This window comes from Plectrocnemia conspersa, unplaced genomic scaffold (assembly GCF_051122295.1).
Source record: "Plectrocnemia conspersa isolate PC_06_02 unplaced genomic scaffold, ASM5112229v1 ptg000010l, whole genome shotgun sequence".
NCBI classification, from domain to species: Eukaryota; Metazoa; Arthropoda; class Insecta; order Trichoptera; family Polycentropodidae; genus Plectrocnemia; species Plectrocnemia conspersa.
The window spans coordinates 21,067,860-21,083,056 of NW_028277174.1; the positions used below are offsets into that span (position 1 = coordinate 21,067,860).

General features: G+C 32.7%; 1 protein-coding gene across 5 annotated transcripts in view; it reads left to right on the forward strand.

The window, feature by feature from the left end:
* The window catches only part of Glut4EF (Glucose transporter 4 enhancer factor), a 124,923-nt gene that overhangs the window by 81,934 nt on the left and 27,792 nt on the right, over window positions 1–15,197 (forward strand). For 4 of the 5 annotated variants that reach the window (XM_088195821.1, XM_088195823.1, XM_088195824.1 and 1 more), the window contains 2 exons: window positions 2,113–2,246; window positions 5,944–6,119. In XM_088195821.1, the coding sequence (XP_088051947.1) occupies window positions 2,113–2,246; window positions 5,944–6,119 (310 nt within the window). Of the gene's footprint in view, window positions 1–2,112; window positions 2,247–5,943; window positions 8,784–8,883; window positions 9,393–15,197 lie in introns of those variants that run through there. The other variant, XR_015811186.1, reaches the window with a different exon arrangement.

Here is a 15,197-nt window from a genome sequence, read left to right on the forward strand (position 1 = left end):
TTTTTTCCGAGCTTCAAAAATTATTCAATACTTTTTTAGTTATAATGTAATGTAATAAATAGCAACGAAGGTCGGAATAGCGTAGTCCGTATGGTATTGACTGATAACCCAGAGTCCGCGGGTTCGAGCCACGGCAGCAGACGCTATTATTCACAATCGACCGAGCCATAACTGATATGCTATTATTCATAACCGACCCCAGCTGCTAAGTAAAATCCATTTATTATAAATTATAATACAGTTGTGTCTGATTCTCAGACTGAAAGTATGGTGGTTTTAATACATATGTTCGATTGTAAAACATTTTATAAACACATAATTTGTGTGTTTATAAAATGTTTTTCTTTATTGTTTTGTAAATAAAGATGACTCACTATTGCAAATTAGGTATAAATGATTTACCACGTTTTTTTAAATATAAAATAGACGTACATATTAAAAAAATAAAAAAAAACACGTTTTATACGATGCTTATTTAGTATCTGCAATAATGAGTAACCTTACTATGTCTTAAACTATATCGGTGTATAGGTACATCTGAAACAACTGTAGTTTAGTTCAGATTCATTATTTAATTCGGTTTTTCATTTTTAATATAAATATATTCTTGCTATGATTTTTTTGGTTGGGCCCCTTAAGGAGAACGGGTCTCGGGAATTTGTCCCCTCTCCCCTTCTCTCGGCAGGCCCCAAAATCAACCTCGGTCATTAAGTATTTATTTATCAACAGTCATGATGGACCTTAAAGCAGTAAACGTAAACAGTGGCGTAGCTATGGGGGGGGGGGCGGAGGGGGCGGGCCGCCCCGGGCGGCACTTGCTTGGGGGCGGCATATTCGCGATGGGATCGTCTAGTGTGGTTCTTAACCCTGAATGCACTAAAACATATATAAATCCACGAATAACAAGAGCTTAATAATAACCAATTTATTATTTTAAGAAATGATGATTTTATGACCCTGTAAAAAATGTATGGGGGGGGGGCAAATTTATGGATTGACCTGGGCGGCACATACCCTCGCTACGCCACTGAACGTAAAACGAGTTGCTTGAATTCTGTGTTTATTTTTCGGCACCCAACGCGCGCAAAAATTTAGCTTGCCAAACAGTTCTGGACAATGTTCATAAAGTTATGTTTTTGAATTTGTTCATTATAGACAACAATTAGCATCAACGTCGCTTATTAAGCTGACACTGACTTTCAGTAGAAATTTGTATTTATCAAAATATTGTTTTAAACCACTGCAAGCACAACGGTGCTGTGATCGAGGATCTTATTGTATGGCATTTTAGATATTGACTCACATAACTAATAAAAATGAATAAAATAGAGCTATAAATAATCTAGATTAACCTATTAATTGCCGAACTTTTTAGGGTTACTATTTAAAAATCGATAAATTACAATAATTTTAAGATTCATTCAATATATACGTATTTTAGTAGTATGGTTATGAAATATTATATTTTAATTATAAAATTATGTACGTTTTACCTCCTATATGACTAAATTAATCAACCATAATTTGTGGTTGTTCTTACAGTTCAGTTATTAAAAACGTTGATAAACCGCAACCGGATCAAACCGGTGGGCGTACGCATTGTTTATTAAATAGTTAACTTAAACTGTAATGTGTTGAATTGCGTATAATACATAACATATTAGCGTTATCGCCTATTTATGATTGAACTAATTTAACAAAATTAAATGTCGCATTTGCATAATCAAAAATTGCAATCGGTCACTAATCCATATCCAAAGGCCATTACAGTAGATTGCTATGTTAAATCAACCAATATAATTAATCGTTTCTATGGTAATAATAATTTGTTTATATGAAATATTTTATTATTTAATATCCTCATCCACTTTTTGTTGATTGTGCATTTAGGATGGTGTCGTAACGAAGTGTAAGATCAGTTTTTAATCGGCATAATGCGATTTCGTTATCGCCATCATCGTCGGTGAAATGGTTGCGGATAAAATTGATCTTTTCCGCGGAAGCACTTTCGATTACCGGAGTGTGAAGCGAGTGAAAGTGCTCTTGTAGTTGCGCAGAAATGTTTTCAACCCGTCGACCTTTCCGTTATTCACCTGATCTTTTTTGTTGCAGTCCCAGAAAACGTCGACCCAGCAGCTCCGGCGACAGCGACATGAAGGATGACGTAGACAACGTAGACACGATGGACGAGTGCAACGCCGCTTTGGTGCTCATGTCGCTCAGCTGTTCGCCGCACTCGCCGCAAGGTCAGTACGACAAACTTGCCAGTTGGCAGGCGGCGGATTTTTTATCCCGGGCCGCCCGGGGCGTCACACTCGCAGCGAACACCCCATCTGAGGCTAGAGCCCTAAACTCGTCTGGGGCGCCAGACTGGGGTGGGCGTCTAAATTCCATCAACCGTGGATAAAAACACAGTTACGTAATACTATATCCAGCATATTTGCCTTTTAAATTGCTTCTACCGGATGGACGCTGGACGCTTCATAAGCTAAGCTTTCCTCGAATTTAGAACTCTGACGTCAACATATGTAACAATTTCCTACTTTTAAAGTTAACTTACAGGAAAATCTTCTAAAAATAACATTCGATAAACAACGCGTCTGACTCACGTGTCGGCTCTTTTTTTAAGTTTTCTCTTTCGTGTCAACAACTACTACCCTGAATCATTATTTGCAACGTCAAAGCGCTGTTTTTCGCTCTGTTGGTTACTCGCAACAAAAACTTATTTGGTTATAAATAGACAAGTATTTCGGTGTCTACAATTCGATTTTTACTTCTCGCCTATAGACGTTTTTACCTCTGTGTGCATAACACAAAAAATGTGTCTGTCAATTGTAAAAGCTTTTGGTAATAGTTGTATAAACGAGTTTTAGTCTTTTCTTGCCATTTTCAAAATAACTCGATTTATATGTTAAAAACGCTGATTTCAACTGCAACATTGGTCTATAGTTTTATCTAAATATTCATCAGTTTTCTGTACTTATTTAACAAAAAAATATAATTGTTCAATATGATATAGATTATACAGTGGTACCTCGACTTGCGAATGGTTCATATCTCAAAATTTCTCCATTAGATCTTATTGGTTACATAAATACCGATTTTTTTATTTTAATAAAAATACGACGTGTGCGCAAGCGCAGTGCCTCGCAGTTCGTATCTCGAATTTAGGTTCGTATGTAGAGGTCAAAATGAGATAAGCGGTTTCCATAAATTATGTCAAAGGTTTTTCGTGAAATTTTAAAAACCTTCCCCATTCCCCTCTGTCACAAAGTGTCACACCATGCCCGACTCCCCCCCTCCCTTCCCTGTAAGTCACGTCACAGAGCTAAAATTATTTTAAATTACCAAGGCAACAATATCATAGATAGTATAAAATATGTATTTATGTGGAAGCGATGTTGATGAATAATTTATTTTAGAAGTTCTGTATAATAATAATATAGTATGTACTTGATATTCATGCGTAACTCTAAAGTTGGGGTCAGTTATGAAAAAAATGCGCTATTATTAAAAAACATCTATTGGTTAAAAATTATATTACACATAATAATTTATAATTATTAATATAGATATCATCGATTCCCAGACTTTCAGTCTGGTGGTTAATACTTCATTATATCTGATTGACTTACTCAGTTGGTACAGATTTACCCCGTTGTAACGCATTGGACTTACGCCTGTCAGGTTACAACATAAGATTTAATATTAAAAAAATATATTTTAAATAAATTACACGTTGACACATTGAAGCTTGGTGAATTAAATATTATATTTATGTTCTATTAAAAAAAATCAATTAATAAAAACACATTAGGCTACCTTATGAATAAATTCAAATTCGTGATATCACATTTTTAAAAGACCCCCTAAACTACTGTCACAATTCCGCTGACCCCCCCCCCCTCTTAACTTGTGACATAAATTATGTAAGCCGTTATATGAAGTTCGCATGTAGAGCGGTTCGTAAGTCGAGATACCACTGTATTACATAGTATATATAGTCGACATATTGAATGATCAGTAGCTTTTAAACTATAGGTCAACCGTCAGTAAAGCAGATATTAATCCGTCATATTTACTAGATATATTTCTTAAGAATTGCATAGAAATTTAAATTTTTTAGATTTTTTTATACACGATTACTGCCGTATCGTAACGACATACAATTTTAAGTTAGGTTAAGTTCGTTTTGTTTTGGAATGGCGAGTATTCAAAAAATAAAGAGTCGAATCTCTGTTAAATTTCATTACAAATTTTAATTTCTTCTCTATTTTTTTTAATAGTTTTTTTATTAGTCGCATTTGTGAAACACATTAGCAGATTAAGTTAACCAGCAAACTTAAACGAGATATTTACAAGTTATTTATTTTTATTATTATTATTATTAAGGTTTATATAGCGGCCATTTTAAAACAATATAATAAACAATAAAAAGTAGCAAACTTGGACGAGATAAATAATACTACGGCAGTTTTCGTGTCCTTAAATGGTATTATATTCTACAATAACAAAAAAATAAGCAAATTTTAGTTTCTAATAAACGTTTTTGACCTCTTTACTTTTTTCTCAAAAATTTTATTACGGTGATTCCATTTTTTTTATTAGTCGTCTTTTTGAAACAAGATGACGAATTAATCTGGCTACCGAAATTTTTAGTACAAGTTTAACTTTGTTAAACATAGTTTATCAAAATTAAAATTGTACTAAAAGTTCTTTTAACGCTCGAATGGAAACAATGGACAGTGTTTTTGAACCAAAAAACAGATATGCATTTATGTTAAATTGTCGAATATGAAAAAAAAACAGATTTACAGAATTAAACTTTAAAGTAGTATATTTTATTATTTTTTGGTTCAAAGTCACTTCAAATGCAAAATGCATAAAATATCCGCTTATTGTTTTCACTTGGGCTTTAAGAGATTATACGAGAACATAAAACAATTCAGAGATAAAATAGTTAAGCCTTTAAAAATGAAAGAATACAAACAAGCAATGGTAACTAAGACTTTTGCACAGTACTGTATAAAAAGCACTACGTCTATTGTAATGAATAATAAAAATGCAAATAATAGTGATTTTTGCTAAGTATTTAAAAAAACGAAACTATACAGCCATTTGTAACAAATATCTGTCTTTGATATACAAAAAATACCTAAAATATTGCCTAACGTGTTCATTTATGATTTTGTGTCATATCTAAAAAATATTTAAAAAATATCTATTAGGATCTTTTCGTTTGACTGATCATCGCAGTTGATGGTTGCGAGTTGCGACAATAGCGAGCATTACAGTATGTTTGATCGTGACCGATGGACGGAGAAAGTCAAAAGAAAAAAGGCGATTATATCGTCTTAAAATGCTAGTAGCGTAAGACAGTAGCTAGCTTCTTGTCTAAGCATTTCAATCAATACAATTTGTGTGTTTTTGTAAAATGAAACAGAACTGCTGCAAAGACAGATACATTTATACATCTAATATAAATCTAACAGTGGCTCCCATCTATATTAAATAAAAAAACAATGTATGAATCGATCTTTCGATACATTGTTTCTCTTCTTTGTTGCAATACTGTATCACCCACACTTTTCCTAGCAAGATTTTTTTTATCTCATTTAAATTCTTCGTCCGGTTGACTTTGTTCTTTCGAGCAAAATGCGAAGGCCGTTCACCTGTTTACTTCCCCATTTCGTCATTGCAATGTCCTCCCCGTTGTCGTTTAATGTACGACAAAAAAAAAACGATTTCCAATCGGAAAATTGCGTTAGCACGATCCGCGATAACCGTCGCGGTGTCGTCGCACTCGTAAAGGACAAGGTTAATCACACGTTTATAGTTTTTCAAGCTCCAAAGTCAGCGAAGGCGGGGTCGATATTGTCTGTCTAAATTGGGACTCGGCCCATTCAAGGCTCGGTTTAAGGTTCGTTTAACTCTTGGTTAAAGGTGCGCTCTGCGGAAGGTCGTCAGCTTCTCCGGCAGGGTCCAGCAGTGGGTCTTGGCGTTCTGGTACTCCGTCCCCGGCTCCAGGAGGCTCACCGGCCAGCTGGCCAGCCTCCTACAGCGACGAAGGCATCGGCCTCGACTACCACGACAGAGACGAACATCCCAAAAAGAAAAAGGTAAGCCATTTTCCTATTTAAAATTTACAATGACAATCATCGCAGTAAGTTCGCGATCGAGATCGATAGATAAAAATGTATATTGAGTCAAATTTAATTCGAATTTCAAAAGATCTGCTTTTAATAATGATGATGAGATGCTTAAAATTTGTGTATGTATTTAGTATAAAAAAAACTTATCTGCGATATTTTTAATATTGTCAATTATTATCAGCTCTATCAATCAAACAAAAGATGCATTGTTGCCACTGCTATATAAACAATGCTTGCAATGTTATAATTCAATTTATTTACATATAAAAATCCATAAGCGATCGATCGTAAAATTTTAACGATAACGATTCAACGAAATTGTGTTTTTTGATTGATTTCTCATCGTTCATGAATATTCGCGCAACTATTTCGTGGAGCGATTGGCACGCAGGGGCGCTCAACTCCGGTGCCTGGATCTCGGCGAGCCGACGGTGCAATGACATTCGTGTCGCTCTTTTATTGCTTCTATCTATATCGATTTTGTGTTTGTTACATCTGCTATGAAGGTGATCGTCTATCTAATCAGAAAAATCGCATTTTTAGATATGGTATCTAAAAGCGATATACGGAATAATGAGGAACTTGTTATTAAATTGTTTCAACGCTGCGTCACCCCTTGTTTTTTTATAATTTTTCTTAGAAAATTGATATGATAATATTTCATATTTTAATATATGATAAGAATGGTTTTTCCTATATTCTCTTTAAATGGTTCAATGTGCGTTATGTAACGAGCTATTGATAGTATCCTTTTGTGTTTTATTATTAGTTGTTTCTTTTCTTCTAGCATATATTTATTTATTGTAAATCTTACGTTGCAATATAATATATGTTAGTACTGGGTTAACACAATTAACTACTACTAAGTAAGTTGTGAGACACCATAACGCTCGTTACCGAGCGTTCCCACTGATTTTATTGCTTTTGACGTGAAATTTTGACTTCTAAGAGGCGGTAATTGTTTTTGCGCCCTCCCATTGACCAAAATTTGGTTTGAATACTTTTGATCAATACTCATTTTTTTAATACTGGTATTTATAATAAAAAAAAGCTTCATTTATTAGCAAAACAAGTATTTTTATTTATTTTTAAAAAGAGGTACTGAGACGTGAACAGAAATAACAGGCGACTCACTAAAAATTCGCTGGCGTTTAAAGGGTTAAACATAACGCCAACCGCGTTCCTTCGCATAGCTTTGATAGATTCCAATTCTTCAGCTGCATAATCGGCCTTGATTGTTAGTTTATGATGTAGTTATCCAATTCGATAACTAAAGCTTCTTATTGCTTAATCTTGTCAACTGAGTAAAATAAAAGTGCCCAAACTGGCATAATTAATACTTTGGTAGTAATTTAAATAATATTTAATGTGTTACACAAGTGACATAATCCACATAAATATCCGCTGCAAATATTTAATGTCGTACCAACAGGTGTGGAAACGTGATACATGCGTTTTAGATAATGACAGAGTGACGATTGATTTTAGATTTTTCACGTGTCAATTGACAAAATACTTTGTAACAGTAACGTTCACACATCAAACTCACTAGTTAATTAATCACAGTAGTATTCGATCAATTCAAAATTATTTTAATATAGTAATTTTCAATAGAATTATATAAATTAGTTTCAGAGATAAAATCTCATATGGTAGAGGAGAGGGTAGGCTAAAAAAATTTTCTGGTTCATATGGTAGAGATTAATTTCATAAAAATAACATTCTTAGGTCTAAATGGTAAAGGGTAGGCCCAAAAAAATGACCGTTCTCGATCAAAATATGATATGTGGCATTGCTACGACTTATTGATATTGATACGATCCACGCCCATGCGCCGCCTACGCCATAACGCTACCAATTTATTGTCCGTCGCAATAATTAGCAATGTTTACGTTCTCCGTCGCCGCAATGTCTAGCAGTAGCAGCAGCAATCGCTATCGACACTTGGCAACTATACGCAACTCTTGACTGTTACGTAACGTATATCTGCGCTGCGCGAATGCATGCTGCGAATAGTTCGTTTGCGGAAGTCGATCGCTAATCGGCAGCAACACGTGTAAGCCGAGCCAGGGATGCTCACACAGGACTCGCGAAGTACATAAACTGCGCAGGCCTCGACGCAATTCGCCCTTATTGATCTGATGACGAGGCACGGCTGACCGAGGAGAGAGAGAGCTGACTGAGGTCGCGTGCATCCAAGGCCGCCGTATATCGATCGTCGACGAAACGTACCGTACAACGTTACACATTCGTAGGCGTCGGATAAAATAAATATGTATTCAATGCATGCAGCGGTTGGGCGCCCCTGTCGCGCGCAGTGCTGCACTTATGCAAATGCGCGAACACAAAGAAAATTATATATGTATTTAGTCAAGGTCGACTCTGCTCTGCACGGGCCCCTCGAGCGGAGGACGGTTGGGAAGGGAAGGGGTCTATTAGTACATACACTTATAATCGGAGAGGGCTCTAATAACATTTTAATCGTGTGATATTTTCCAAATGCGTGTCGGAAAAGCGTTCGAGACCATTCGGAAAATAACCATTTTGTGCTAGGCGTGATCATTGAAAAGTTGAGAATATTAAGGGCGAACTAACGTATTTTATAAAATATATCATCATGATTAAAATGGTGTACACCTTAAAGAGATACACACTATCCCACATAAATTGTCCCAGCTCCTCGCAGCCATCGCCGAAAACATCATTTTATGTGACAATTTATGTGGGATAGTGTGTATCTCTTTAAGGTGTGCTTCTTAAATCTAATTTATCTTACAAAAATATATTATACACACACACAAATGTGACATAGTATACTTTTAAATAAAGGTCATCTACGTGCATTTAGGAAACCTGTCAATTCATAATGTTGATTTGCTACAACCAATTGTAGTTGCATTCTTGGAGATAATTCAGTTTATCCAAAATATTTTTTATGAACTATTGTTATTTTAAAATTTGTTCTCAAAAATAATATTAATGTAAAATAAAAAAAACTTGTTTGGTTTTTCCAAATAAAAGTTATTCTCAAAAATTTAAATAATATTGCTATGAAATTTAAAAACCGTATTGAGTTCGTCGTTATTATTCTGAAAGTTTTATGGAATTTTCAATTTCTATCCAACTATATTGTAATATTTTTTTTTCTATTAACGTTAGAGATTTGTTTTGTAATCTTGAAGGTTTTTCTTGAATGAAAATGCGGGTTTACGCAGTTTTTGGAAAGTTATTCTAATAAAATTAAATTATATTATTAAAAAATAAAAAACTTACTGGGTTCGTCCTTATTATTCTGAAAGTTTTTATGAAGTTTTCGATATCTCAACTGCAATGTAATATTTTTTTCTATAAATATTTAGATTTATTTTTTGTAATCTTGATAGTTGTTCTTAAATATGCGGATTTACGCTCTTTTTTAAAAATTTGAATTATATTATTATGAAATGAAAAAAAACCGTGTTGAGTTCGTCCTTATTATTCTGAAAGTTTTATGAAATTTTAAATATCTATCCCAACTGCATTGCAATAGTTTTTTCTATAAATATTTAGATTTATTTTGTAATATTGTAAGATGTTCTTGAATATACGGATTTACGCTGTTTTTTTAGAGTTATTCTAAAAAAATAAATAATATTATTATAAAATAAAAATACTTACCGAGTTTTTAAATTAAATTAATATTCTGAAAGTTTTATGAAATTTTCGATATCTCAACTGCAATGGAATATTTATTTTTTATAAATATTTAGATTTATTTTCTATTCTTGGAAGCTGTTCTGGAATATGCAGATTCACATTGTTTTTTTAAAGTTCTTCTCAAATATTTGAATAATATTATTATGAAATAATAAAAAAAACTTGTGGAGTTCGTTCTTAATATTTTATTCATTCAACTTCACTGCAATAATATTTTTTCGAAAAATATTTAGAGATTTATTTTATTATATTGAAAGTTGTTCTTGAATATGCGAAGAATGTTATTATTTTTAAATAGCTTATTTTATTAATTAAGGCATATAGAATATAATGATATACAAGTGCTATAGTTAGTGACTTATACCTGAAGGACCCATGTTCAGAATGTAAATGTATTTTCAATTTCTATGACGTCTATGATATCAAAATTAGTGATTAAAATATAAAAATGATTCTGGTCGATCATCACAGATTAGGTTTTCCTATATCACGGATTAATAATTAAAATAAGGTAGGTTGTGCATAGTGACATTTAATAAAATAAATTTACTTGGGCAATAATCGTGATTTTGGCCACTTTAAAAACTATTTATATAGATATGTATATATGATATATTTATGGCCAATTAACGTTTAAATATAATAATTAAATTATATGATATATTTATGACCAATTAACGTTTAAATATAATATTTAAATCAACACATCAAAGGAGATTACTTAATTATGTACAATATAATTAATCTAGTTTTCTATAGTCAATTAGCTATGAAAACAGAAAGTTATTTATATGAAATATACTTTCGATTATCCGAGTCAATGCCGGATATTCCGAATTATATGTTGTTTTATTATGATTTTAAAATATTAGTATAAAATTTTCCCAAGATTCGGTTTATTCATCTACATTTTGGTATGAAAAGATTCGAATTACTATCGTAATCTTATAATAAAAATAACTGCAACTTTCTTTTTTGTCTAATTATATAGTATTTAAAGTTAAGTATGTATAATACATAATTTAATTTGAAAATTATTTTTTAAATTTGATATTAAATGAGATTTGAGTTCTCCAAAAGTGGGCGATTAATAATTTTTTCGTTGAAAAAAGGGCGATGAGTTAATTAAGTTTGAGTTTTATTTAGTTTTTCCCAATCTCAAGGATACATATCGATGTGAATATTTAAATTGAGCCCTATTTATTTTTAACAGTTGTTACTGCACATTAATAACACGTGGTCTTAAATTTCTGCCCTGTGATTGGTGGGTTTCCATGGGGGATGTGCCGGTACGTGTATTGGTTTATTGCTTTCAAGATATTTTTTTAAAACATGAAATATGTTTTGCGAACTGTGAGTTTTAGAAATCAAAAATCTCGATTATCAAAAAAAAAAAAATGCACGGTAAAAATTTTAAACCTGCAATTTTTTAGATTTAAAATTATTAGTGTTTTTTTATTTTTTAAATTGCAACTAGTTGTGTAATGAAAAAAATATATAAAGCTACGGGCGATATTACTTACGCTTACATTTTATTTTAATTTTATTCTTATTATTTAATCTTCCGTTGTAACCTGGCAGACGTAAACCTAATGCGTTACAACGGGATAAATCTGTACCAACTGAGTCAGTAAATCAGATATAATAAATAAATACCTCCAAATATTAACCACTAGACTGAATGTCACTAGGTGACATCTACATTTTTAATAACTGTAAATTATTATGTGTAATATTTTTATTTAAAATAAAAATTCGAGTGTCGCTGCCGGAGCTCGAAACCATTACCTCAGAGTTACTAGTCTGAGACGTTACAGACTACGCTATTCCGTCCTTAAATATAAAGTGCAACTATTTTTTTTAATAAAATAAAAACTCATTTAAAAAAAATTATATAAATACATAATTCATATGTATTTATATTGATTTTAGGCATCACGTTTAGCTCTCTTTAAAAGCTATTTAATATGGTATTATATATATTATTAGGTACAATATAACTCGATTTTATTTTTTCACCTCGATACTCAACCATCATATTACCATAAAATAAATACTTAACTATAATTATGTGAAACCTTAGCGGTTATATTTGTAAGCAATAAGTCATACGAATACCATACCAATTATTTTTTTAATTAAATATATATTTTTTACGATCAAAATAACTACTAAAATACTTCTGTCGAAATTATTAATTAATTTGATTCGTGTCTTTGAAAGTACATATTTTTTGGCAATATTAATAATGCGCAAAGGAGGTTAATCAAGGAATAACAAAGATTGTGATTCGTACGGTTTTCTTATATAACTCAGAGGAAACGTTGCGTTCGCCCTCGAAAGTTTGTTAATTAAAGTAGTATAATGTAACGTGAAAACTTTTATTTTTTACGCTCGGTAGAGTATCCGCTATGGCGATTCACACTTATGCGATTTCGATCGTAATTAACACGTATCAGCAATGGAGCATGTGGAGTCTCAATTATTGATTGTCGACAACACAGTTGCTTAATACAGTCACACTTTTTTAATATCAAAAAATGTGCGTTTACATTCACTGAATGACCTTATTGCCATTTTCACAATCGTCGAAATGTGGGTTGATTGTTTATTTATCTTAAATTCAGACATTATTATTGTTTATTGTATAATAATACCAGTGTCAATAGCGTAATAGAAATGAACTTTGACGCGTGTGATGCGATTGACATATGCGCCGATAATAATACATCTCTCACACTATATTACTTGCTGAATCATTTCCATGACTGAAAAAGGACGCGATTTGGAGGCTTAAAAAGAATTTTCACTTCTCAGAAAATTCTACAGCTGATTTCAACGCCCTCAGGGGGATGGTTTCGATTCGTGGAAATTCAAGTCTCTCGTTTCGTACGGTTTCCTAGAATCGAGATCATTATCTCTCAGTATTGATTATGTACTATATGTAGAAAGACATCATCATTGCGTGTAACTTGATTCAAATTCGGTATAAAATTATTTTTAGCCGCTTAACGCAGACGCGCAGCTATTAATCGTTCATCGATCTCGTTCATAATTTAAAGTTCTAGTAATTTTCATACATAAATAACGATATGCCCCGGTTCAGCTTCCTTACATTTCACTCTTGCGCAAGATGCATGTATTTTCGCATCGATTGCGAACTGTCGTGTGCGTTTTTTCTCTTTTCTTTCCGCTTTTCACTTACGGCCGAAGACACAAAAGGTGCTCGACTGTCATTGTCGAAATCCGGAAAGCTGGCACCGCACCAGGACGGTGCAAGCGACACTATCTTTGCATCTTGGCAAGCCAACCTCTCCGAATGCGCATACACACATCCTTGGCTTTTGAATTACGTTTATAAATAAGGCGTATTGACCAATTGTTGGCCGGGTTCTAAGAACGCGGGCATTCTTCAAGTGCACGTGATGAGCTCAAAGTTTTCAGAAACGTGCATGCCACCAATTAAAATATGTTCCAAATACTATTGAAAACTTCCGAATTAGATTTGAAGTTTACAAGATTTTTTTCATGTGTTCTGCTTTCTTAGCACTTCCTAATCTCACATATGAATGTCTCTACAATTAATTAAAATCAAGGTATATTAATACATTGTTCTCACCAATTAATTAGAACTCGGAGTTGTGTGTCATCATATAATATCTCAATCTCTATATTATCTGGTTGCCAATGTATTTATTTATTGTAATTATTCCGTTGTAACATGACAGGAGTAGTCAATTGCGTTACAACCAAGTTAACACAACCAACAACTACAATTTAATATTGAAACAACAGACTAAAATCAGTCTGTAAGTTAGTGAAATCATAGAAAATTGTACACATAGAAAAGCACTTATTCAAAAATCATGTTTTATATAAATAAATTCAATAACATATTTTATTTAAATCTCTGATAGGCACACATGTAAAATTTTAAATAACTGTTCTCATCCAGATATTCACAGTCGAAATCTAACTATTTTTTATAATATTTTATATTTTACTATTATTTGTTATTTTTTTGTATAAGATCGGGTAAAATAACTATTTTAACCGATCTTGTACGAAAAAATATAAAATATTATAAAAAATAGCTAGGCTACAACTGTAAATATCCGGGTGAGAAGTTATTTAAAGTTTTACATATGTGTGCTTATCGCAGATTTAAATAAAACATCTTAATAAATAAGGTTAAACATAACTCCGATTCTAACAGATTGTGTAACTACAGATTACATTATGGCACAGAACAAACCCATTTGCTTAAAAAAAAGAATATTCCAGAGAGTTGATCTCCTCCTCTTTCCCCATTAGTATATAACATATAAGTCGAAACGCTGCCATTAAAAATCATTTAAACGCTTCCGTTAGGGATGTCCTAGTTTTCCTTTGACTTGGAATACATTATACGTTAAGCCTGAACTCGAATCCAGTGGAGCTTTCGCTGAATCACGACATTTCAATATCCATATTGTCAGATCTTCGAGACGACCATTCAGGAACGTTTTTTTTTAATATTTTATTATAATATTTTTTATAATATTTATTAAGATTCATAGTATTTCATTAAATGACATGCATATTTCTGGCCAAATTCAAGGAAGTCGCATTCGCGGTGAGAATAAGTTAGAATTGACTAAAGCCTATCTAAACCGAAATTTAGCGAGTAGCAGAGCACAAAAAACAATCACCCCTTCTCAGAAGTCAAAAATCCACGTCAAAAGCAATAAAATCGTGCCGTCGCCGTCGCAGTGGGAACGCTCGTTACCGAGCGTTCCCACTGCGACGGCGCCGACACGATTTTATTGCTTTTGCCGTGAATTTTTGACTTCTGAGAAGTGATAATTGTTTTTGCGCCCTCCTATTAATCAAAATTCGGTTTGAATATACTTAAACCAATACTCTTCTATATTAGAACTCGGTAAGGATTGTAATATTTTTAAAACACAGTGTAATATCGAAGTGCAGACAAACAATGGACCAATATACGAGATGCGACGTTTGTCTATACTTTTCTTCCGCTTATTTTCCCTCAAGAGTTGAGTTGGCTTAATTTGTAATTTGGACTAATAACAGTTTTAGAAATTTTATTAGGTCAGGTTGGGTTTGGTGAATTCGTGTAGATTAGGTTTGGGTGCGAACCGCAAATGTACGTTTCGCAACTGTCAGCATATAATTTCACTAGCGCATTAATTAAATTATATGTTTACTAGTAGAAATATATATGTATGTATGTATCTACCGGTGAAAATGTAATCGTATATGATTTCACTAAAACGCCAGATAAAATATATCATCACATACATATTAAACCTTGTCTGCACCACTGTTCAACTTATGGATTTAGGC